At 39.2% G+C, this 24185-nt stretch overlaps 2 protein-coding genes and 1 long non-coding RNA gene across 5 annotated transcripts; all 3 read left to right on the top strand.

Moving 5' to 3' along the window:
* The first annotated feature begins 1361 nt into the window (after nt 1–1361).
* LOC125306371 (ZP domain-containing protein-like) lies at nt 1362–12701 on the top strand. The gene is made up of 11 exons (XM_048261698.1): nt 1362–1545; nt 2001–2081; nt 2410–2433; nt 2574–2606; nt 2914–2934; nt 3037–3060; nt 3451–3614; nt 9660–10060; nt 10503–10602; nt 10716–11001; nt 11469–12701. Coding segments are annotated over exons 2-11 (1182 nt in total). The 5' UTR covers nt 1362–1545; nt 2001–2080; the 3' UTR covers nt 11597–12701.
* On the top strand, nt 5409–8619 carry LOC125306377. 3 transcript variants are annotated; one of them, XR_007195552.1, is made up of 5 exons: nt 5409–5438; nt 6480–6554; nt 6685–6769; nt 7097–7186; nt 8360–8619. It is a non-coding gene; the product is annotated as an uncharacterized LOC125306377 (long non-coding RNA). The 3 variants fall into 3 exon arrangements; XR_007195553.1 differs by lacking the exon at nt 5409–5438 and adding an exon at nt 5472–6229; XR_007195551.1 differs by lacking the exon at nt 5409–5438 and having other exon boundaries at nt 6259–6554.
* A 6468-nt stretch (nt 12702–19169) lies between the features above and the next one.
* Nucleotides 19170–20710, top strand: gadd45bb (growth arrest and DNA-damage-inducible, beta b). Its single transcript, XM_048250310.1, has 4 exons — nt 19170–19346; nt 19455–19556; nt 19664–19886; nt 20011–20710. The coding sequence occupies exons 1-4, from the start codon at nt 19303–19305 to the stop codon at nt 20113–20115; spliced, it is 474 nt and encodes a 157-aa protein (XP_048106267.1). The 5' UTR covers nt 19170–19302; the 3' UTR covers nt 20116–20710.
* Nucleotides 20711–24185: the final 3475 nt, after the last annotated feature.

The following is a 24185-nucleotide window of genomic DNA, read 5'->3' on the forward strand; positions in this document are numbered from 1 at the left end:
TTTATATCAATATTTGTGTCTCCTTATTTGATTTTCTTTATATTTTTGCATTAATGTCACTAGAAAGCATGGCAATATAAATATATTTATTTATCTGTGTAAGTGGGATTGGCTGGAACCTGACAATATAAGAACCATGATAGTGGGATAATCTACTGAGCAATTTACAAAAATGTATGTAGGCCTACTGACAAATAGTTTACATTAGAATACATTATAATTTCGCCCCAATGAGGCTATGTAGAAATGTGTTGCAATTTCAAAAACAGAGGCATGCTTTATATCCTCGTATTCGGTACAGTTTGCTGTTTATTGTGATATTAGGTTTGCCACATGTTGTGTGAAGGGTTAGTGAGATATTACAACCGAGAGTAATGGGTGTGCACTGTGTGCAAAATGCAAATATGATTAGCCTAAATTGCACGTCGGTTCAATGATAATTTTCTCGCGAACCATTTATCACAGCAACTTGGCGCTAATATCATTGGAAAGCTTAGATTCCGCTCGTTCACATGATGTGTGATATCATGTATAGGTTTAGTTTAGTTGAATCTCATCTGCCAGGTATTTGACCTACCACGTTGACACTTCAGCGTGAAAAATACTCAAAGCATAGGCCTACCTGAAGCCGGGGGAATACGCCTGGGATGGCTTTTGAAGTAGCATCGCAAATGAGAAAAATTTAGAAAATTTCACAGACAGGGGGTGCTCTTGAACCCTCTCACCGTCTCTGAAAGCATAACCGTGGCTCAACAGGTAGATCTATAGGCTAAACTCATTTTTCAGGCATCTGACCGACCGGGTTGACACTTCAGCGTGAGAAATCGTGGGTGTGGCGTGTGAGTGTGTGAAACTAATCAAATGCCTGTGTCTCACGGCCAATGCGTGAGAGTTGGCAGTTATGCTTTTGTGACAAACCTATCATAATTGTAGGCTACTTGTTGCACTCAGTAGCTCATTAGTCAGCCTGTGGCACCGTTCAAAACATTCTTGAGAGGACAAAACCATCGCTTTGAGGTAGATGGAGCCTTTGGCTATGAATGTGGCTTTGCAGGTGACCCATTTTTTGACATTTCTTTGGAAACAGGGTTGTACTACATATTTTTACTAAAGAATACAAAGCACAATAATTGTCGCTAAAACCATAAGACTAGGGCCGATTGTAATGTGGTAGCCTATGCGCTAGTTGTAATTCTAATGTTACAAGATAGATAGATACTTTATTGATCCCCAAGGGGAAATGAACAAAACAATGAACATTCTATGCCGTTAATGGTTCTAATTGAAAGGACAACACAAAATAATATAGTGTCCCTGTTCTTTTGACCTTTCTCATTGTTGCAGTTGTCTGTCATGCTGTGGCCCCAAGGCTTTGTCCCTGGGGTGAACCTGGTGTCACTACTGGGCTGGAGGGGAAGGATCGGCCTCATTGCGATGTGTCAGAGAGGGACTGGCATGTCTATTTAAGAAGAGGAGCCTTGCAGTAAGTGCTCAGGAGGCTTCGGCTCATTCAGCTGCCTTTGTGAACGCCATCGCTGTGTACAAGTGAGTTAATCTACCTGTCTGTCTCTTTGTCTGTCTGTCTATCTATCTACAGTGTTTACTGTCAAGGGTGAAATTGGCCTTAACTATAAATGTACATAGCACACCTTCTTACATGAATCTCTGTAAGTTATTAATGCTTTGGTTGTGTAGAAGATGACACTTTCTATTTCACTTTAATTGAACCCTTTGAGACTGACAGCCATTTTCTTTTCAACCCTTTTCAAATCATTTCTAAATTACATTCGTTTCGCTAACGCCTTTGTCCAAAGTGACTTACAGACATCCATTATTATGGAGTGTCCCCAGACCAACTGTTATTACATGTTTATCAACCTTCTGTTATGTTTTATGTTATTTTCACTCTAGGAAGGCACATAAAGAAACGGTAGACTGAATGCATGAACAAATTAATTTATTATAGGCCTTTTATTTTGCTATTTGTTCTTCTCTTGAAGCATTCCTGGAACATTCAAGAAAGTTTAGGATTAAGCATCCAGCATCCAGCGTATTGCGTGTAGTCCACTTCAAATTCATCAGTAGGTTTTCCAAAATAACTCAATGATTTTTTTCATTGGACACATTTTGATAATTTTCAAATGAATGTACATTACTTAAGGCATGGATAATGAATGAGAAAAAGTGCATCGGAAACTATTAATATGGAAACAATTGTACATCATTTTACTGTTTTACCAGACTTAACTAATTCACATTGCTGTGAGGGCTCAGTATGTTGTCAGTAATGATAAATATGGTATAAACCATTTTAGCCACCCTAATCAGCTTCACTCAGAATTGGTAATATGTTGTTTTTTTTTAAAAAAATATTTAAATCTTCCTTTAAATTCCTCTGTTTTACTTTAGTGCATCCTGCTTCAAATTTAACAGGTATGAGTTGAACATCTGTTCTCTCTTGCAACATCTTATAGATGTGCCACCATTTGTGGTTTTTCTGATATACAATCATTATATTTATGATAACATATCCTTTTTATATTCTAACACATCAATATCAATGTTTTTCTCAGCATTTTTTATTTTAAGTATTTTTCTGCTTGCTGGTAAGTGATTTTGAGACACATTGTCCATTGTCCAAGGAAATCAATTATGAATGTTTCTATGCCATAGAATTAGTTGTTGGGGGAGATTGCCATATCACATTAACTTGCTGAAACTTCCAATGAAGCATTTTGCCTTTTGCCCAGCATTATTAATACCCTTAGATCTTTTTGCACAATGATGCAATCAACAAAAATCAATCCTTCACTTTCCTTTTAACAAAAATCAATATTTGCTTAGTAGTTAGCCATGTTGTAGTTGACTCAGACAATGGTCAGATAAGCTTAACACCTTTTTCTCTCCCTTTAGGCATGATAGAAACAACAGCAGGTGAGAGCTTTTCAGTGTTATTATTAATCAGTTTTATAATTAAATTGATTTTGGGTAAATGGTGTATAAGCACATAATAATGCAGAATATTTCTCCTAATAGGTCAGACAAGTTACACCCAAGAAGGTAATTTTCCTGCAGTATCGCATTGTATCGCAGAGTGATTTATTATTAGCTGTGCAAAGTCTGAGTTGAAATGTCCAGGGATATCAGACAATCAGAAACAAATAAATAGTTCCATAGAACCCAATTGTTGTATAATGCAGAATATTTCTCCTAATAAGTCGGACAAATTACACCCAACAAGGTAGTTATGCTGATGGTTTAACACCTAGTGTGACCAGAATACCAGGAAACACAATGATTTCCCATAATTGTATTTGTGATCACTGATACAGTAAGTAGGCACCAAACTGTCCACTGCAGGGTTAATAAAAAAAGCTTTAAAGCCCTACCAATGTATTTTATCGGTAGTGCTCCAGAAAATAGGTTAACATGTCTGTTAATCTCTTACAGATATGGATTTAATCTGCATGGAAACCACTATGCACATTGTGCTGAAACAATCTGTGCTGAAAGCACATCAGCTGAGGATTGGCAATTCCAACTGTACCCTGTTCTCAAACGGGACTCACCTGTTAGCCAACATTTCCCTCGATGGCTGCGGCACTGAAATGGCGGTGAGACTTCACACCCTTAAGCCATATTAGAGGTCAGCTCAGATTGTTAGAATTCTAAGACGCAGCTTAAATGCAAATGAGCACACCATATAATCAAGAAAGAATTAAACATAGTATAGGTTTAAGTTAGATATTTAGTTCAGGTTCAGATCCTGTTATTTTAAATAACTTTCAATAATGCTTATATCCAACTAAAAGTTATTTGTCATTCCTCAGTCTCTGATTCTTCACTTTGCTGACATGTAGCATGTTGTTGGTGGTCAATGTAGGTGATTTTGCTGACATGTAGCATGTTGTTGGTGGTCAATGTAGGTGATTTTGCCAGGAAATATTTGGGAATGACTATGAACATGAAAAATTAAAGTGTATGGACCCTTTCAAGAGAGTTCCATTATCAGCATCATAGTTGGCCCCACAAGACTTCCGTTTTAACATTCCATATGTTATCTTAATGCAGAGGAACTAGATTGGGGCCCAAATAGAACGTTCAAGCATTGTTTTTGTTTACCTTGTTGAAAGGGTCAATACAGTGACTCATGTGATGTCATATCCCACTCTTGGAACAGAAAATCAGTAATATGCCTTAAAATCTTATTTCTCTGCTGATATCAGCCATTCAGTCATGAATTTGAACACATTCTATCCAAAAAAAAGTAGTGCACACAAAGAACCGAAGAACGTCTACCAAATATAGTTATCATGTCAATGGATGATAAGGATTTGGATTGGATAAACAATTTCTTTGTCAGCTTGACTAACTTTCTGTATTGCATTGATGTTGATTACATATTTAAATATTGCACATAGGTAGACTGAGGAGACTAAAATACATGTCCAGTAAGCATTTTTCAGGGAAATGATAGTGGTAAATGTACTAAAAGAAGGCCTTCAGTGTTGTATAGTACATAGTTGAACAATAGTCACTACATTACCGTAGTGAAACAACACTGCATCACTGGAGCCATAAGCTCGTAACTCATTTTGTGGCTCCATAAAATGCAATTGCATTAAAATGCAATTGTGCTTACCATCTGTGGCCCAGTTTACATTCTGACCTACAATTCTAGAGACTGTAATTCTGGTTATCTACTAGGGTGATATGCTGAGTAATATCATTCAGCAAAACACGAGAGCCTGAAGTTTAACGGGGTAGACAAGGGAAACGTCGGGTGGATCGTAATGCCAATTATGCTGATTGAACAGAAAAGTTGCTGAGAAAGGTGTCTTTATGATTAAGTTCAGTTTCACTTGCGCAGACGCATAGACATTGAATGAGCGCTCACGTTACTACCCCCCAATTGTAGGCTATGCATCTTTATTTAATCACACACAATTAAGGAATATTTCCTATTCTGGAAAATGTTACGTTTTTTCCGGCCACCGGTTCATTAATAGTCTACCATTCATTTGTGCCGCAAATGATCAGACGTGTGACAGAAGCATGGGCATAGCCTGTAACTTCGCTGATCCGCGGATACACTCAAAAAAATGAAATCTCACTATTGTTCATCTTAATAAATCCTCTTTCGTAGGATTTACAAAACAAAATTAGGTTTCTAAGGTGAAATTGAGTTGGTTGTGTTATTTAAAATCAATAATGCGTTTTTGCTGATTAACTTAACATGTTTGCATTGGATCTACACAACTTTCTTGAACAAAACACATTAGATTAGGAAATTTGTCCCTCTATGGTTGCCGTAGCATTATTTCACAACTTATGAGGACCATGGTGAGGACTCCGCCAGAGACGGTTGAGAAAGTGAAGGCCATGCATTTTTTTCCTCACTTGCTCCGCGGAACATTTTTGGATCCTGTAATTGCAAGGTATGTATTTGTTGCTGTTCATAGTGTTTTGTTTTGAGTTTAGCGAGTTTGTCGTAACAACAACTTGAATAATCATTTTAGTAGATCTTATGTGTAAGTGTAAATGTGTTACTAAACTCGAGCAGCTAATGTTAGCTACTAAATCTGTCATGGTGGCTGGCGAGCTAACGTTAAGTCATCTCAGGCTAGAATTCTATCATGTTTCCCGGGTTAGTTTTGCTCCCTACTGAAGATAGACAGGGGTGGTGCCTTGATGGGGTTATTTCATATAAATCACAATTGAATGTTCATAGAAGTGCCAAGGTCAGGATGACTTCATGTATTTAACTGCTAAGATAAGCTAGCAGCTAACGTTAGCCCCATACAAACCCTGCCTGGGTTTATGTGAATACTAATAGTTGGATCAGTATCTGAAAATTTTAATGTTTAAACGTAGGTGCATCCCACTCTGTTTGACCAAATTATCCTTCTGTGTCATGAACAATTAACTAGGGTTGATGCAGACTCTAAAGTCCGTCAAGAAACATTTGAATCATTTTAATGTTTGTGTAGCAAACTCTGCCATCTTGCCTAGTCTCTCTGTAACATTAGCCAGGTGTAGCTGCAATCTTTGAAGGACAGCAGTTGCAGGAACATCAGACTTGTCATTATTTTTGTATTGCTATCATAGGCTACTTGGCTCTCATCCGGCTTATATATCAGTTAAAAGAGCAAAGCAAATGGCAGTTTCTTGCATGGAAACTTGCCCATTTTAAGCACACACATTTGTTGTCAACCACTATATTCAGGAGGTAAATAATTTTAAATTTTACATGCTACATGCTAAATTTTACAGGCTGCCTACTCTTCAATGTTTGAATGATTTGTTAATCACAAACAAGTAATTAATTAAATCACAAACAAGCCAATCTAATTAAAGGTTTTCTTCCTCGTTCAATTCTATTACAATTCTGAATTGATTCTGTGATCCAATATTATTATAGTTTTACACATTTTAGTGTAAATTTGTTGAGTTTTATATACTTTCTCATCTCCCCACAGGCCTTTATGTGGCAGTGCAAATGTGGAGCGCAAGACCGGAGTGTCATCAAGGTCTCATTTATTGAAGTATTACAGGTTAGCTCATGGTTACTTTGGTCGCAGACACCCATACCATATGCTAATTGTAATTCTTTCTGTATTTCCAAATGCTGGGTTGTATTGTTAGTTGTTCTTTCTATCTCCTCTCCCCTCATAACGTTGTCAGAATGTCAGAACTCGACATCATCTGCACAATAGCTGTTTGCTGTGTGTGCGTAGGAAGGGAGGAGATCATGGCTGCCATTGACCAGGTTAGTGAGAAGTTGTTTTGTGCCTCCCACTTTGAAAACCTGGGATCCAATATTAGGCCATGAGCTAACGGACCTTGCCATGCACCTGCTAACTTTTTTTGAAAGGTCTTACCTTGCTGACATGACATGAATTTGAAAGTTAACATTGACATATTTGGGGTGCACTGCCTGTTTCAACCCCATGAATAGATTTACATTGAAGATCAGTGCGTTCTAACAATCTCTTTTAACATTTAACAAAGGGGGTTGCATGGTAAGGCATGGTAAATGTTAAGATGCTTAATTTCTAAATGTAAGTAAAGTAGTGTTCATTTCCCTATTTTGCAGAATTATACCATTGGCTTGTTGAGAGCTTGCAACCTGAAAGCACTTGTGTACTTAAATGAAGGCTCTGAGAAACTCATAAAGGAATACCTGGTAAGTGTAAATGAATATCAAAAAAACAGTAATGCATTACAGCAGTGAGAGTAGCAGTGGGACGTCTAGTGGAAAATGGGTATGAATGAATATGGCTTCTTATATTATTTTAGTACCCATGGACATTTCCTTGTTCATGTTTCGGTGCTTGTAATGTTTTGTTAAGGCTGTCTATATGCATGTTAAAGCAGAACAAGTCACCATCGGTCTGTTTGACCACGCATAAACCCTTTACAGACAAAGCTTCCTAGTCTGTGTTGGTAAAATGTCACCCAAAGTTTTAATCTTTGGTTAACTAGCTTTTTAGTTAAAAGAAATCATAGACGTTAGAGGGATTTTGGAGAGCAGAGAGTCTAAAGCAATGGTTCGGAGTGAATTTCACCAGAAGTGTATCTCGTAAATTACCCCACTAATAATGTCCGGAATATTACCAAACTTCTACAGTATAAAAAGGGTCTGTACTCATAAACAACACCTACTGCAACGCTACGTTGACGTCACTTCGTGATTTGGTAAAAGCCCGTAAAAGTCCTGGCAGAAAGCGATGCATAAGTTTTATAAATGCTTGTATTTTCAGGTCAACACTTATTGACCTGAAAATACAATTTAAAATATCATCCAGTTATCAATATATGACTATGGATGTTGAATTCACTAGCTTTTCTCTTACACTTGTGAGTTTTGCAAAGGACTTTTACGAGCTTTTCACAAATCACGGAAGTGATGTCGACGTAGCGGTAGCAGCAGAGTAGAAGAAGAAGAAGAAGTGTTATTTAAATAAGCTCCTGGTGTAGGCTACTTACAAACTTTCCAATGCCTCGTTTAATGAGTACAGACTCTTTTTTGTACTACTGTAGAAGTTTAGTGATATTCCGGACATTAATAGTGGGGTATTTTACGAGATACACTTTTGGTTTTGGCAAGCCATTGGGCTGAGACATAGACTGACAGTGCAAACTCGACCAGGAAAAACTCGACCAAAGGAAAAAACCTACTTGGGGGGTTTGGATCTCGCGATGATCATGCAATGACCCAAGGTGAAATTCACTCAGAACCATTGCTTTAATTTAAAGGAGATGGGAGATGCGAGGTTAATCCACTGAATTCAAACATATCTAAAAACATATACTTTTGTTTGAAATTAAATGTATTTTTTTTTGGTCTGTGGTAAAGGACGCGGACTGATGCCCAGAGCCAGATGGAGAAAACCACCATCGGGATCTTTCTAATCAAACATGAGGGTGCCAATGCCTCCACTAGAAGATGTAGACATTATAGTTGAATCACTAACAATGTAACAAAACTAAACATGCTGTGTTTAGCAGAGATATTTTTCTGTTCATTGCATTTCTATTTTACTAAAAAATGTCCCTGATGGATTGATGAGAATGGAGACAAAGGTTGCTGCTAAATAAATGCAGATTTGTTTTGAAGACTGTGTGTCTGTTTGCTATTTCAACACATTTGTTCAATTTTAGACATTTTATTTTATTTAGAAATGTTATCCAGACCCATGGCTACACTGTACATGCAACTGTGTGCTGTGCCTTTCTCTGTCTGTTATCTGCAGCGTTAGGGCCTCCTCTCCGATGAGATTGCTACACTCAAAAAAATATCTTGTTGGATTTAATTAAAAATGTTTTGTCAAGTGGTTCCACGAAACTGTATTAAATAACTCTAAAGATACTATATTCTTTACAATTGACTGAAATAAATAACATTAACTGAACAAGAGTGAATAAAGTAGATGGTAAGTAATTGAATTATTTTATTTTTATTTAGTATTCTTACATTGAACCAACTTAATATGGCTGTGTTCAACTAACTTAATGCTGTTATGTTCAATTAATTCAGCATTCTTACATTGACTCAACTTAATACTCTCCTGTTCAATCAAAGTCACATTGTTATGTTCAATTAATTTAAGTTAAAAAGATATCTAGCACACATCCACATTAAGTTACGTTTAAGTGATACAGTTACGTGGAACCACACTTGACAAAACTTTGTTAAGTAAACTCATCCTAAACACAAAGTTCTTAAGTAAATCCAAAGTAAACAAGTTGAATTTGTTCTGGTGAATATAGCCTACCGAATGCAGATGGCTACAAGCTCACGCCTGGTATAGACTAGAAGCTTATGTTTCTAAGGATGCCCGTAGCGCTCCAGAATCTTTGGTAGCAACCCCCCGGTAAAACAAACGTGTTTGTCAGAGAGAGACTCCTTGTTTTGGAGTCTCAAAATAGGTGACAAATTTTTACTTGTCCTTGTTTGCAGGTGTTTACTTGTCCTTGTTTGCAGGTGTTTAGGAATTGATAGACAGAACCAGATTCAAAATGTTTCAAATATTTCTGGTTTTTTTTATAAAAAATAAAAAAAATTGGTCGAGTTCTGCTAATCTGCCCCGGTTTTATTGACCTGCTACTGTCAAATCGTTGCCTCTAATATTTTGCTCCCCATATCTGTTTTTAAGGATGATGGACAATATCTCATCTTTTCCAATGATGTTGTGTCCTATAATGATACCAGTGCTGTCGTAGTCAGGGATCCTTTGGTGGATATTGGATTTTCTTGCAAGTATCCCAAACGGAGTAACGTGACTATTGAATTCAATGGTCACAGGCCACCAGGCAATTTCACGCAGAGAGGCTTTGGTAAGTTCACATTGCAGTTTGAATTCTTCAAGTCAGAGGCATACAGTCAAGCAGAGGACCCAAACTCCTACCCTCTGGAGTTCGACCTGGGAGAGATGATGTACATGCAGATCGAGGCCATCTCTTCTATTCCCAACACCCATTTGCGGGCACTCGATTGCACCGCTGCTCCTACTGATGTCCCTACCGATCAACGCAAATATCAGATTCTTCAAAACGGGTAAGACTAGTTGTGATCTGAATGTTTATGAAGCATCATGCAGGTGCAAGATAGATCATCTACTAAGAGTTAACAAGGTCTATCTGACATCCACAAATTAGATTTATGAAGTATTATGAAAATGACTTTCATTAATATTGAAAAAAGTGATTATCTGTTGATGATATATTAAATGCCCATATATAGAGAAAATGTGTGAAGAAAATTACTTTGCTTGGAATTTAACTCAAATGTTTAAGTAATAACCCCTTATAATAGCCATGTTTCACCAAACCACATTTAAACAGGGTCTGGGCCCTTTCCATTGCAGACTGTTTTCAGTTGTTGCATGCTAATGGGTGTGTTGGTTCATTCCAAAACCATTGGTGTCCAAACTATATTCTCTGATCTGAACTGAAAGCAACAGCTGGCTAGTGGCTACCATTATGCTGCTATTTTACAGATGTGAAGTGGATGAGACTGTGGAGATCTATACCAATGGCGATGACTCAAAGGTCCAGTTTGCAATGAAGGCTTTCAAGTTCATTGGCCTCCAAGACCAGGTAATGATCATAGCTTATTGTGCTTACAGTCTACTGTTCATGCAATGTACATGTAAGGTCAGTTTATTGTCCTCTGTTGGTTCTTGTGATTAAGCCATGTCTTCTGTGTGCAGGTGTTCATCACCTGCTCCACCATCCTCTGTAAGGCTGGCATAGTGGGCAGCACCTGTTCTCAGGAATGTTCATCACGTCTCAAGAGGGAAGCTCCCAGCCTGACTGATGATGATTTTCTCCCCACTGAGGAGCATGAGAGCGAGCATTCTCTCCTGCCTGTTGGCCAGGTTACCCACTTCACTGAGCTCGAAAGGAGCAAGAGGGACTCCCCCCTCGAGACCTCACGTCACTTCATCTCCCAGGGTCCCGTGCGTATTAGGCCCCAGCGAAGTGTGCCCGATCAAGGTAACGCAGCCAAAGACCACTTGACCAGTGATACGAAGCGTAGCAATCAGTTAATTAGAAATCCTTACCTGGATAATAACCTCTGGTCACGTAAAACAAAACCTCAGTACCAAAGTACAGTATGAAATGAGTCGAGGCTGGCAAAGGATGCGCTCACAGCTGTGATTCAACCTGAGAGGCATAATGCCAAAGACAGAGTGCAGCAGTTACAGTACAAGTGATTAATCAGAAATCAATCAATTGTTCTACTGGAACTAACTGTTAACTATCATGGCTACATTTGCCATTTCAGAGAAGTGGTGCACCCTGTGGAGGTTGTCATTTTATGATTGACAGTTATTAGCAGCTCAGTGCGGCTTTGTTTGTTTACATCAAATTTCACTGAGATTTCAGTTCTGTTGTTACATTCTTGTTGTTAAGTTTGAGTCCTGACTGTCTCTGAAAACTTTCCCCTTTCTGTTGCACAGAGGCCCAAAACTTGAAGCCAAACCTAGAGATGGTCATTGGAGCTTTCCTGGTAGCTGTTGCCATGGTTTGTGGAGTGGTGATCTACAGAACCAGGATGTCAAAGGCTACATATCAAAGGATGGTTTAAAAAGGTTGAATTATGTTTTTGTTTATAAATTGCTACCATAAATGGGAGAAACAAAACAGTTGTTACATGGGACTTTTAACTGGTTGATTTGCAAGGTATGCAAGTTTAAGTCATGACTAAGGTGCCCTCTAATTCTCAGTGGCTTTGCTTTAACCCTCTGTTGTTTGTGTTATCTGAACTGTAAGTCTCTCTGTCTCTCTGTAAATCTGTCTTACAAATAGAAGAATGTATTTATCTGCCAAAATTAGCCTCAATATTATGGCCTTAATGTTAAATGAATGATTCTTAATTGAGTTGGATTTTTAACAAACATAGCATTATGTTAACACTAGTCAAGGTGTTGGATATTTATCATTATATATCAGGTCATCTATTATTTTTATTATTATTAGGGCCCGAGCACCGACGGTGCGTGAGGCCGGGATGGCCTTGTGCACCGAGAGGTGCGAAGCCCTATTGTTTTTGGTGGGATTATTATTATTATTATTATTATTATTTGTTCACCTTTTTGCTATTTTTGTGGTGGTTACCATGGTTGAAAAGTCTTGGAATTTGGCACACACATCTGGTATGACAATGGCTACACAGGCATGAAGGCTTGGCCCCGGCCGTGGCCCAGGCACTCAGTAGCGCCCCCTTAGGTGATTGATCCAGTGGTTGGCACATACTTTCAGCTAGACACACCAAATTTGGTAGGTGTGTGTATATCCCCAAGATGAACAACTTTCGTATGTACAATGCATTAGCCACGCCCAACAGGAAATGTGGCACACACATCAAGCGGTACCATGAATACAGAGGGGAAAAGCCTTGGCACTGGGCGTGGCCCAGGAACTTCATAGCGCCCCCTTATGTCACTGTAACTTGTGGTTGGCTTAACGTGTTAGATACACACACCAAATTTCATCCCAAAAACAATCAACTTTTGTATTAACATGCCATTAGCCACGCCCACAGGAAGTGAGGTAATTGAGATTTTGTGTGTTGTGGACATGATCAATTTTAACATACTCCTCCTAGACGGTTGCTCCGATTCATGTGAAAGTTGGTATACATGATGCCAATATGCTTCTGATTCTAAATGGTGAAGCTTTTTTTGTAATTGATATGTGGCGAAACTATGAATTTTAATACCCTTCCACAAAAACAATAAATGTGTCTTAATTCACCATGCATGGCTTGCAATGTTTTAAATTTCACAGGTTATTGAATACCATGGTAATGACAATATTCACAAGCCCATAATCCATATTTGTCATAGTGCCACCCACTGGCAACAGAAACAATGACAAGAACACTGATGTCACGTGATAAATTTGAACATACTCCTCCTAGACGGTTTGTCAGATTCATGTGAAATTTGGCAAATATGATGGCACGATGACGCTGATGTTAAATCGCGAAGGGATTTTTGATATGTTGTAATATGTTATGATTTTAATATCTTACACATAAACAGGAAATTAGTCAAAGTGCATTGAATGAACAGTCTGAAACTTCTCACGTTAATAGATATTATGATTAAGAGAATATCCAGAAACCCTATTGGCCTGCCTGGCATAGCGCCACCACCTGGCCAAACAGGAAATGTGTCAGAAATGGGCAATGCCTTAACTGATATATTTGAATCTTGGTAGGTATAAAATATTGTAAATCATTATTGTGATGATATTCACATGTGTAATTCAGATACCTAGCATAGCGCCACCATCTGGCTAAGCATGAAATGTGCCAGAAATGTTCTATGCTTTGAATAAATGGTCTGAAACTTAACAGGTTAATCGATATTATGATTATGATGATATCTAGACACCCAATGGGCCTGCCTGGCATAGTGCCACCACCTGACCAAGCAGGAAATGTGCCAGAAATGGACAATGGACAATTTCTTGCCCTTTTCAAAATGTTTTCCACAAATGATACAAAGCTTTGGATCCAATGATTCAAGAGACTAGTGAAAAGGAAAAATGATATACATTTTAGATATTTCATTGAAAATGCAAATCAAGTTGAATTACACATGCAACATTAGTCAGAGGGATAAGTACTTTCTTAGCTAGGGAAAGTAGTTTCTACAACTAACTGTTTAGCTACTTAGGGGTGAAGTAAGCAGTGTAGGCTCTACTGTCCACTGCTGGTCTGGACAGACAAAAGCTAACAACATTATTTTCCATTATTCAGTAATGATATGACCAAAACAAAATTCAAGTGAATGTAAATATTTTAATAAAGGTGTTCCATTCCAATGTTAACCTGATTCAATTGGATCTGTGTTTCATATGAAATGTATCATTATTAAATGTAGATATAGATCAGCACTTACCTTGCAGTAACAATTAATTTGTCAACATTCTTCTCACCACTGATAATGTGATTTGGACTTGAGACTGTATTTTGCCAGTGTTCTGTTTTCTTTCATTTTGGACACCTCATACATTGAGTGACAGAACATAATGTGTCATACTATATTTACATATTTGGTATTGTTGGATTCAGTACAACCCCACCTTTCCAACAAGCCATCATATGTGTTTCTATGATAATCCCTGGCAAAGCAGCCACAAAGTAAATGAAAACATTCTGCATAGATATTATTTTTTTGCATGTCCGCTTATTTTAGGTGTATGTTTACATGTCTCTATTCATTCCATACATCAAGATATTCACATCCAGTCTTTTCTAGTAGGTAAAGCAACGTCCTGACTGTAAACATGCCAAGTATCAAAGCTCTCAGAGCTTGTGTGATTGATCTGCACTAATTTATATGTCTTAACTCCAATACGGACAGGCTATATTTTAGTCCTTTTTTGGTTTTGGGGTGTATAACAATATCTGTTAATTTAACAATCTTAGCAGTAAAATAGTTTTAGCCAAGAATCCATTTCATATATGGGAGACCTTAGAGATGAGGAAAAACATTGTTGGGTTTAAAAAATTTTGGGTTGGGTTGTTGGGTATCTAAAAAATGTGGGGCCATTGTCACTAGCCTAAAGTAACCGTACTCTTTGGACTCTTCCTGCACTCACATTCTGAATACAAGATAGATAGATAGATAGATAGATAAAAAAACTTTATTGTCCACTGAATGTACATACACTGGAAATTTATCTTTGGCACTCTGGCGACATAAAAACACACAGCAACAGACAATATAAGTTAAATTGTAGTTACATAAATAGTTAAAAAATATAAATGAATAAATACTAGTGCAGTTCTCGTTACTGATCCTTCTCATCATCACCCTGACTGGGTGGTGCATGAGTAAGTGTGTGGGGAGTTATTTTAGTATGCCTTGGTTCAGGATAGACACAGCAGAAGGAACAAATGACTTTTTGTACCCATTTCTCCTGGCCATTGGGACCATCAGTCTTCTGCCAGATGGCAGTAGCTGAAAGGATGGATGAAGGGGATGGGTGGGGTCATTGAAGACCTGGATGGCCTTTTGTGTTATGGAACGGCTGTATAGAGTGTGGAGTTGTAACTGCTTTTCTCCTGTAATTTTGCTGGCTTGGTTTACCACCTGAGCCAGCTTGTTCCTATGTTTCACTGAGAGGTTCCCATACCAGGAGGTGATGTTGAACGTGAGAACACTCTCAGTGAGTGATCTGTACACCATGGTCAGAGTGTGCTTGCTGGTGTTGAAGCTTCGCAGCATGTCTGGTCTCACAGCAGTCACAGCAATACATTGTAGAACTTGCAGTTAGGCCTACCTTCCGACATCCACCTGGAGTTTGCAAATTAACAGCATACAACTACAGATGGGTGAACAGTTGTAAACAATTGGTCTAAGTGCTATTTTCCTATGATGACCAGATTGGAGTTTGTGAAAAAGGAAAAAGGACTATTTTAACCAGAATCAGAATCAGCTTTTATGGCCAAGTTTCCGTAAAACAAACAAGGAATTTGACTCTGGTTAATCTTTGCTCTCAAAGTAGCCTACAACACTCACTTAACATAAAGAATAAAAACAGAGCAGTAAGAATAGTATGAAGAGCAGTAGAATATAGATATGTATACGTATAATTACAGTACATTTTAAATAAATAAATAGAACACTATGGGTGGGATAGAGTAGTGCAAATGTCCGTTGGGCGGCACTGTTGTTGTCCCTGTCAAGGTTGCCATGGTCATGGACACCTCAACAAGCGCAGGCGAGGCACAATATACAATGAAGAGAGGGAAGGAATAGTGCAATATCAGTATAGTCTGAGGTTAGAGATTTAAGTATAAATATAAATATAGTGCAAGGCGGTTCAGTGCAATGATGTCTTAATAACAATATTGTAGTTGTAAGATTGGAGTATTATACAGTACATGAGGTATGAGCAGAACAGTGTTGACTGACTGACTGACTGTTCAGTGTACGGGTGGGAGCTATTTCTGAGCGTTCAACAGAGTGACTGCTTGGGGGAAGAAGCTGTCTATGTATCGCCTGGTTTTGGCAAACAGTGCTCTGTATCGTCTACCAGAGGGAAGGAGGTTGAACAGTTTGTGAACAGGATGTGAGGGGTCTGTTTCCTGACCCTGTACTGGTACAGGTCCTGGATGGAGGGAAAGTCAGCTCCAATGATCCTCTCTGCAGCCCTAATTGTCTGTTGCAGTCTGGCCCTGTCTCGTTTGGTAGTTGACCCAAACCGTGATGGAGGTGCAGATGACAGACTGAATGATGGCTGAGTAGAAAGTGATCAGCAGCTCCTTAGGCAGGTTAGACTTTCTTAGCTGTCTCAGGAAGTATAACCTTTGCTGGGCCTTCTTCTGGATACAGTCAATGTTGGGAGACCATTTTAGGTCCTGTGAAATGGTTGATCCCAGCTGTTGACTCGCTCACAGTCCTTGGTGGCCCTTGGCAAAATGTTGCATTAAGACCACAAAAAGTCTACACAAAATAAATGTGAGCATCTGAGCTAACGTTCATTCCCAAACACCCACTACTACACCCTATAGTTTCAGTCTTCAATTTCTTGTATTTCAACAAAGGTGTTTCAAGTAAGGAAGAGCATGATATAGGTTTCAAAGGCTTAAAGTAAAGTAACTTTGGGTGGGCAGCTGTGGCCTACTGGTGGGCAGCCGTGGCCTACTGGTTGGTGCTTCGGACTTGTAACCGCAGGGTTGCCGGTTCAAACCCCGAACCAGTAGGAATGGCTGAAGTGCCCTTGAGCAAGGCACCTAACCCCTCATTGCTCCCCAAGTGCCACTGTTGTAGCTTCACCTCACTGTTGTGTTCACTATGTGCTGAGTGTGTTTCACTAATTCACGGATTGGGATAAATGCAGAGACCAAATTTCCCTCACAGGATCAAAAGAGTATATATACTTGTACTTAACTCGTACTGTATTTGTAAAATGTTTTGCTTGCATTCATTAGGATTAACTGCTCACAATATAGTTTGTGGCAATGTACAGAACAAATACCTCTTTCTATTCTATACAACAAAACTAATTACTGATGAAGAACCTTTCATTAGGAAACTCGATAGTTAGGCCTATTCAAATACATAATGCCCCATCTTGATTAGAACCTTGTTATGGGAGAACATTTTTACATTGTGTTTGTTAAAAATGACTATCGGCCGATCGGATGTTTTTGAAAAACTCAAACGTCGAACATACAAGTTCATCATGTCTAAAATAATACATTTCTGCATATGAACGACAATGAATTCAACCATCATAGCTACTTTGACACTTAAAAAACAGCAGTTTTGACATTTGAAAAACACTTACTAAAACTCTATTATTTTAGTAAGGAATGTCTAAACACTTAAGCAGATTGCTAGACAAACATTTTCACAAGCTATTTTCCAATGTATTTAGGGTACTATTTACATAAAAAGTTTAAAAGTTCAATTATTTAACAGAATTAAAGACACAATTTGCAACATCAAAGGCACAATTCAATGTTTCTTATGAAATCTTGGACATAATCAGGGAGTAAAGTGTGTTGACAGTAACAGCTACAGATTATTAGGATTTTATTAGGTAATTTGCACCAACAATATGAGAAGAGATGTTTGCACATGATTGTCTGTTCAGTTCTCCTAACAAATCCATCACGTGGTGTCATCACTTTTTTCTATTCTGGTCGAAGTCATTCAAATGTATACTTGAGAGAAAATATAGCTTCAGACTTAACATAATATTTACTCAGTATTAAATATATATTTTTTTTTAAGGCCAGCGCTAACTTCTCCCCCATAATCGAGTAAACTTTGAAAACAGAGAATTTAACCATGGTGATAATATTATGCATCATCAGGCTTAATGCTTTGACATGCCTCCACTCCCTGGTGTCTAATTGTTCTTTAAGGATTGATGACGATTACAAGGAAGTTAAAAGTTAAACATAGTTTTGGTCAGGGAGAGTGTAGGCAGTTCTATGTTGGTCTAATGCAATAAGCCTATAAGTAGTCTACTGATGATTTTTTTTGCCTTTGATAGGCCTATCATTATAGCCTATTGTTTTGCTAATGTATTCCTTTAAGTGAGTTTTTAATAAAAAAAAACATCTCATCAAATGTTACTTTAGTTTCACAGTAGCTGTGCAAATAAGCTATGTTTCACAGTAGGCATACACATTTTAAAAATGCAGATAACAATTAGCCTATATAGACTACAGCTCATTGATATGGACAAATCAAAATTATTATCGATCTGCCTTTGACAGGCTAGGCTACTGGCCTTCACAATGAAAAAAACATACGCTATTCTATATTTGCTTTGATATTTGCTAACGGTCATGTTCAGGCAGTTCTCCGGTCATGTACATACATAGACTGAGGTCATGTACGGGCATGTATGCAAGACTAGGTGATGACGCATTCAGCAACTAGGCCTAGGCGATCTCATGAATTGTCCCAGAAAATTGACCACAAGAGGGAGTTTTTGAGCTACTGATAGGAAGTCCATGGTGACGAAATCTTAATACTACAAGCATATATAATGAAGAATAAATGCATTATAATGTCACTAAAACAACACAACCGTAGTTGATTATGTTTATTTTATTGATTAAATTCTATTTAAATGTAGGCTGCATCCCCTTATTGGTAATACACCGTGCAGCGCATCTAGGTTTATGTAGAATAACCCACTAGATGGCGATAAAGATTTGTTGCGAACTACAAAACATTATGTTCTGAAAACGTGACGCATGCAACCTGTGTCTCCAGCTTACAAGTAGAGTTCGTTTAATTTAAAAATAGTACACTTTCTCGTAATGATATCTTAAAGGCCAACGATTTATTTCCATTAAATGTCAGGCAAAAATCTCAGTGAAACTTGCAGGGCGAACAATCAAGAAAGAACAAAGACTAACAATCTGCATTTAAGATTTAATTTAGTAAAGGTTTTGTTCTTAATCCTGCAAGAGGGAAAGGTAGCATAATAATGCAGGTCGTTATGCACTTCAAAGCGCGCATTCCGTGAACAAGATCAATGGCAATCAACGCTGAATCGCAGTAGTCTCGTTTGAAAGCTCTCGACCAATTAGAGGTTTCGACTGTAGTTTCATCCACGCCCACATGGAGAACTATAAGAACTTGCAGTGTTGACTCAGCCGTCAGACAAGCCCTGGATGCACTGCCTTGATATTGAGCGAAACTGTTTCGCGAGGATTTTAACGGATTACCCAGCTGTCTGTTCTGTGCAGTACGCCTATTGGATTTACTTGGGGACATTCTGCTTTTGGAATTTAGAAATCAAATCACTATGACTTTCGAAGAGGTGTCTGGATGCAACACTACTGACAGAAAGTAAGTAGCATGCATCGCTTTAGTTTTTAGTTTCTGGTTATGGTCAGTCATAGGCTATCTGTAATTTATGTTACCTACATACTCTAACTTGGAATCGTTTTGTTGAAGGATGGACACTGTAAGTCAAGCGCTGGAGGAACTGCTGGTGGCAGCTCAACGTCAAAACTGTCTTACAGTTGGTGTCTACGAATCTGCAAAGTTAATGAATGTGTAAGTATATTATACATCGCCTATTTGAGCGCAGTCTACTGTGACTCACACCATCTTATTCATTACTGATGGAGATGTGTGGACTAATTATGTTTGACATTTTGCAGGGATCCGGACAATGTGGTGTTGTGCATACTTGCCACAGACGAGGAAGACGAAAATGATGTTGCACTGCAGATCCACTTTACGCTCATCCAAGCCTTCTGTTGCGACTTCGACATTAACATCCTGCGCGTCTCTGGCATGAAGCGTCTTGCGCAAATCTTGGGAGAAACCCTCACAGACAGCAACGCCAATGAATCAAAGGACCTTCACTGTATACTTGTCACTGTGAGTATCGAAACCTCCTTCTCTCGGTTCTCTTTTGATCATAAGTTGTAGGCTATAGCCTGTCTGCAGCATTCAAGTAGTCCACGACACGACGATAACTGAATAACTGTTTATGCTCTTTCAGAATCCCCATGCTGACCACCTGAAACTCAACGAAGTGGGGCGCTACTGTAAGGAAAGCCGCTGCAACAACCAGTGGGTGCCCTCCCTGGCCCTGCGAGAGCGCTGAAAGACAGACTTTGCTCAAGAAGTTGTCAAGTTTCAGAATGATGTTGTCATTCACTGAATATGAGGACAGTCACCAGTAACAGGATTATTCTCGATCCTATTGGAAGCCTCTCCGGACGCGGGTGGTCCGGTACTCCGAGGGCGCACGGCTGATCAGCGATGATGGGACATTTGCGTTCCTAGAAGTGCTGAGGGACTATTCGCGTAACGCTATGGAACTAGCATCCGTGATGCACCCAGAAGCAGGTGAAGGTCAATGCTTCCTGGAGTATACATGACAGGACAGTTGGAATAACGGGAATGACCTAATTGTGCAGCTATGCACTTTACTCAATGTGAGGAGTAGAAAAGTTATGGCTGGAAATGTAACTTTTTCAGTCAAAGGTCAAAATGGAGGGGGGTATGGTATTTAAAAAAAAAACCCATAGAAACTTTACTGTGCTGTTGAGTCAGCACTAGCATATTTAATTGCAATAATGTGTGGTTTGTAACATGAAATTATTTATGCATTTCCATAAGTTGTTCTGCAAGAAAATACTAATATATTTGGTTATTTATTATCTGATGTCAAGTTTATCTGAAAATAAACCCTGTAAAAGAAACTACTGCTTGTTGTTCAATGTATGTGTGTGAGAGCAAAAGTTGGTGTGCATGCATCAATGGGTGTGCTCCAAGGGTGTTGGAGGTGGTTCTACAAAGCAGGATTTAGATTGGGACACAACAACATACTATCCTTATCATCCATGTATGTTATTCACTGTACCGTCCTGAGTACCTATATACTCATATCCCCTGGGTACCTGGACTTTACAGAAGAGGGTATCCAACTTGTTAAAAAAGGGACCTATTCCTACCCAAATCAACAATGTAAATAGTGCAATACCATATCTTGCGGGGGCACGTTGGCAATGTCAGATAACCCATTCTCTGTATTGTAAGTAAGTGTAGCGTCAAAAAGCCATTTTAAGCCATTATTGTAAGGTAGAAGAACTACATTGTGTTGCTTTAAGTGGTTAGCGTGGTTAACACCGACAAGCAAGTTCACTCTGAAACAACTTAGGACTTAGAACCTAGCTCTCATTTGTATGAGAGACTTTCTTCTGAACCTCAAGATGAATTATTCTATACAAACATATTGAGGGCTTTTCAACAGCTTAAAGTAATCAGTAGTATTTTCAAAGTTTAAGACATTTCACTAGGGACCCTGCAATGGGCCTTTTGTCTGCGGCAATCTGGGCTCCCTGGACAACACACCATGACAGAAATAGTCATCAAGGGTCTATTTTTGGAATCTAACATTCTAACATAGACAAAGACCTCCTGACTATTGTTCATGTGATCTGTGATGTTGCTGTTTGGGGAATTTCCCAGGTCCAATAAAACAGCAAGAAAGCACCTCATGTGAGTCCCAACAAAAGGCTAGGGACAGTAATACCATTAAGAATAGTTTGGCTCTGGTCTGGGCATAACACATGGTACAACAATGAACTCATTACCATGCAACTTTGTCATGCTTGTCTTACATAATGTTAATATGACAGTATTAGACACAGTATTACCCGTGTAGCACTACAAGACATTGTTTTCTTTTGGTGTGCATTCAGACTGCCTGGCCATCCGTTTGAAAAGTGTGTGTTGACATCGTCTGCATGGGTTTGTTTACTTGCTCCCACTTGCGCATGCGGTATTGTTTTGTTCATCATCAGCTGTAGCAGCAGCACATGGATTTGGTACAAAATAGCTCAGAAGAGCTCTGGCTAACCACAGGCAGACAGAGAGGCATTCATCTGTAAGTCACCACCCATTACTCAACCAACACAGAGTAGCCCACTGGACAAGCTGCTCACAGTTCTTACAATGTCCTCTATCCATTTCTGTTGTTTCTTTGTGATCTTTTTTATCCATTCATTTTTTTACACAAGAATGCAGCATACCTTCCAGCACAGTCAAGCACAGGAATATAACCGAGAATAATGTTGCAAAAAACACAACTGATTATACACTCAAGGCTCTTCAAGGAGATTGTTTTGCTGTGATAATTGAATTTTCAGGCAGCAAGAACAGTTACCAAACTCCATTAATTTCTCCCTGCAGCCATCGCTCTGTTTTTGGTCTGCTTGTGATCCCTGCTTGCTAAGACAGACACACCAGGAGGGGTCACCTGGTTTGACCCTGTGACCGCACCAGTGAGGCTCAGGGCCGCACTGGAGTGAGAGATGTGCAAAGGAGGGGAACCCGGAGCCTGCGGTCTTCAGGGGTGAAGGGGGGCCCGCCGCAGCTTTGTTCCTGTGACTGGCGCCACGAGTTACAAACCACGACCTTAATGTGAGCCGCTCACACATGTGACCTGCAAAATGTGCCCCTTGTAGATCTTTTACAATTGTCTTCATAAATCTAGCAACAACAGCTATTGATAGCAGCTCTTGGCAAGTTTCATGTAGATTGTTGATTGCATGCTTGTACTACTAAGGAGAGACATCAAATTCAGCAATTCATGCCATTTTGGCACATTGTGTCTGTTTCAGACATTAATATTTGTTCATGAGCATTTGGCATGTCATCTTTCTAACATTTTCCTTCGTTCAATTGATGATTTCAAGACCAGTGCAAAGACTTACATTCTATCAAACTATGAGGTAGAAAGTGGAAGAACATGCGTTGACGCGTTGGAGGTGCCTTTCCAGATGTCAGGTAACTATCTATAGGAAATATTGTGCAATCGTCACACCACTTGCAAAAGAAGAACAAGACAAAAAAAAAAAACTTCTAACATTGTTTAAAGTCAAAGAAACAAAAGGACAAAGGCAGCGCTTCACAGGTGCCCAGGCCTAACAGGAGAGATGCAATCTGCCCTGAGGTCTCTCTGTTAAGCACAATCTGCGTGTTCAGCCAGGAGCCTCTGCAGGCAGACATTACTTAAGTCTGGTGCGTATCCATGGGCGGCAGCAGAGAGGAGCTGCGTGCTTTGGGAGCGGGCTGACGTCAAAGCACAGGGAAAAAATAGAAGAAAAACAGGAACAGAAGGCTTTTATTTCCATGGCAGCGGCGGCTCAACCCTTTGCAACGATGAAGCCTCAATTGAGGTAACTGCCACTGCTACTATGAATAGTCTGAATGGATGCCTATTTTTAGGTACTGTGGGGTTATATTTGTAACAGTGCTTTTTGTGTTTGCAGTTTCATGTAGTATTTTAGCAGGACTAAAAAAGGGACCGGAGATTTTTGTGTGGGAAGGGCATTTTATTTTTGACTTTTGGTCTACACATGATATTTTTTGTGGTGCAAAAGGGCCTTGGTATATCCCTTTATAACTGAGCGCAACTCTCAGCCTTCCTGAAACTCCCTGGGTTTTCCTGGTTATTCCCTGCTTTCCAGACATCCCTAACTCTGCATGCATCACACTGTCTCTGACTATATTCAGACAGAGACACAGACAGACTGAAAGACAGGCAGACAAATGGAGTGGGCCAAGACAAATCAGCACACAGATCCACCTTCTCCAACCTCTCCCTTCTTCACATTTTGGACACCTCACCGTATACATCATCCAGATGTTCAGAGGGCAAAAGTTGTTTGTGTCCTCAGGACTATCTGCTCTGAAGGGAGACAAGTGAACTAATCTTAGATCTTAGATGGGGCCATTGAAGTTCTGCTAGCCTTCTGATACACATGTCTTGTCTGAGTTTGTGGATGTAATTATGGGAGTCTTGTGTGGCTTCCTGCTTGACCTGCGACCTTGTAACTTGTCAGAATTCTAAAGGCTTTGTGCTGATGTGAGATACAGGACACAGGAAACCAGGCTTTATGGCCACACATTACTTATTATAGCCAGATGAATGGTGGTGATTTCAATGCCTGAGGAATGTGCAAAGAGGCTTCCCCATCATATGACCTATGTGAACACAAAGGTGAGATGAGTTGATCAAGGGTATTCATAAGCAAAATCATTTTTTCCACAACACACCACATCTACTATAACATAAATAGCTGTAGAGCTGTTGGGTTTGTGACGTCCTAGAGTCTAGTCATCATCCGTCATGACTCGAGCTGAGTTACAGGGAGTTCCCTGAGT

Source organism: Alosa alosa, chromosome 1, assembly GCF_017589495.1.
Source record: "Alosa alosa isolate M-15738 ecotype Scorff River chromosome 1, AALO_Geno_1.1, whole genome shotgun sequence".
Classification (NCBI taxonomy): domain Eukaryota; kingdom Metazoa; phylum Chordata; class Actinopteri; order Clupeiformes; family Clupeidae; genus Alosa; species Alosa alosa.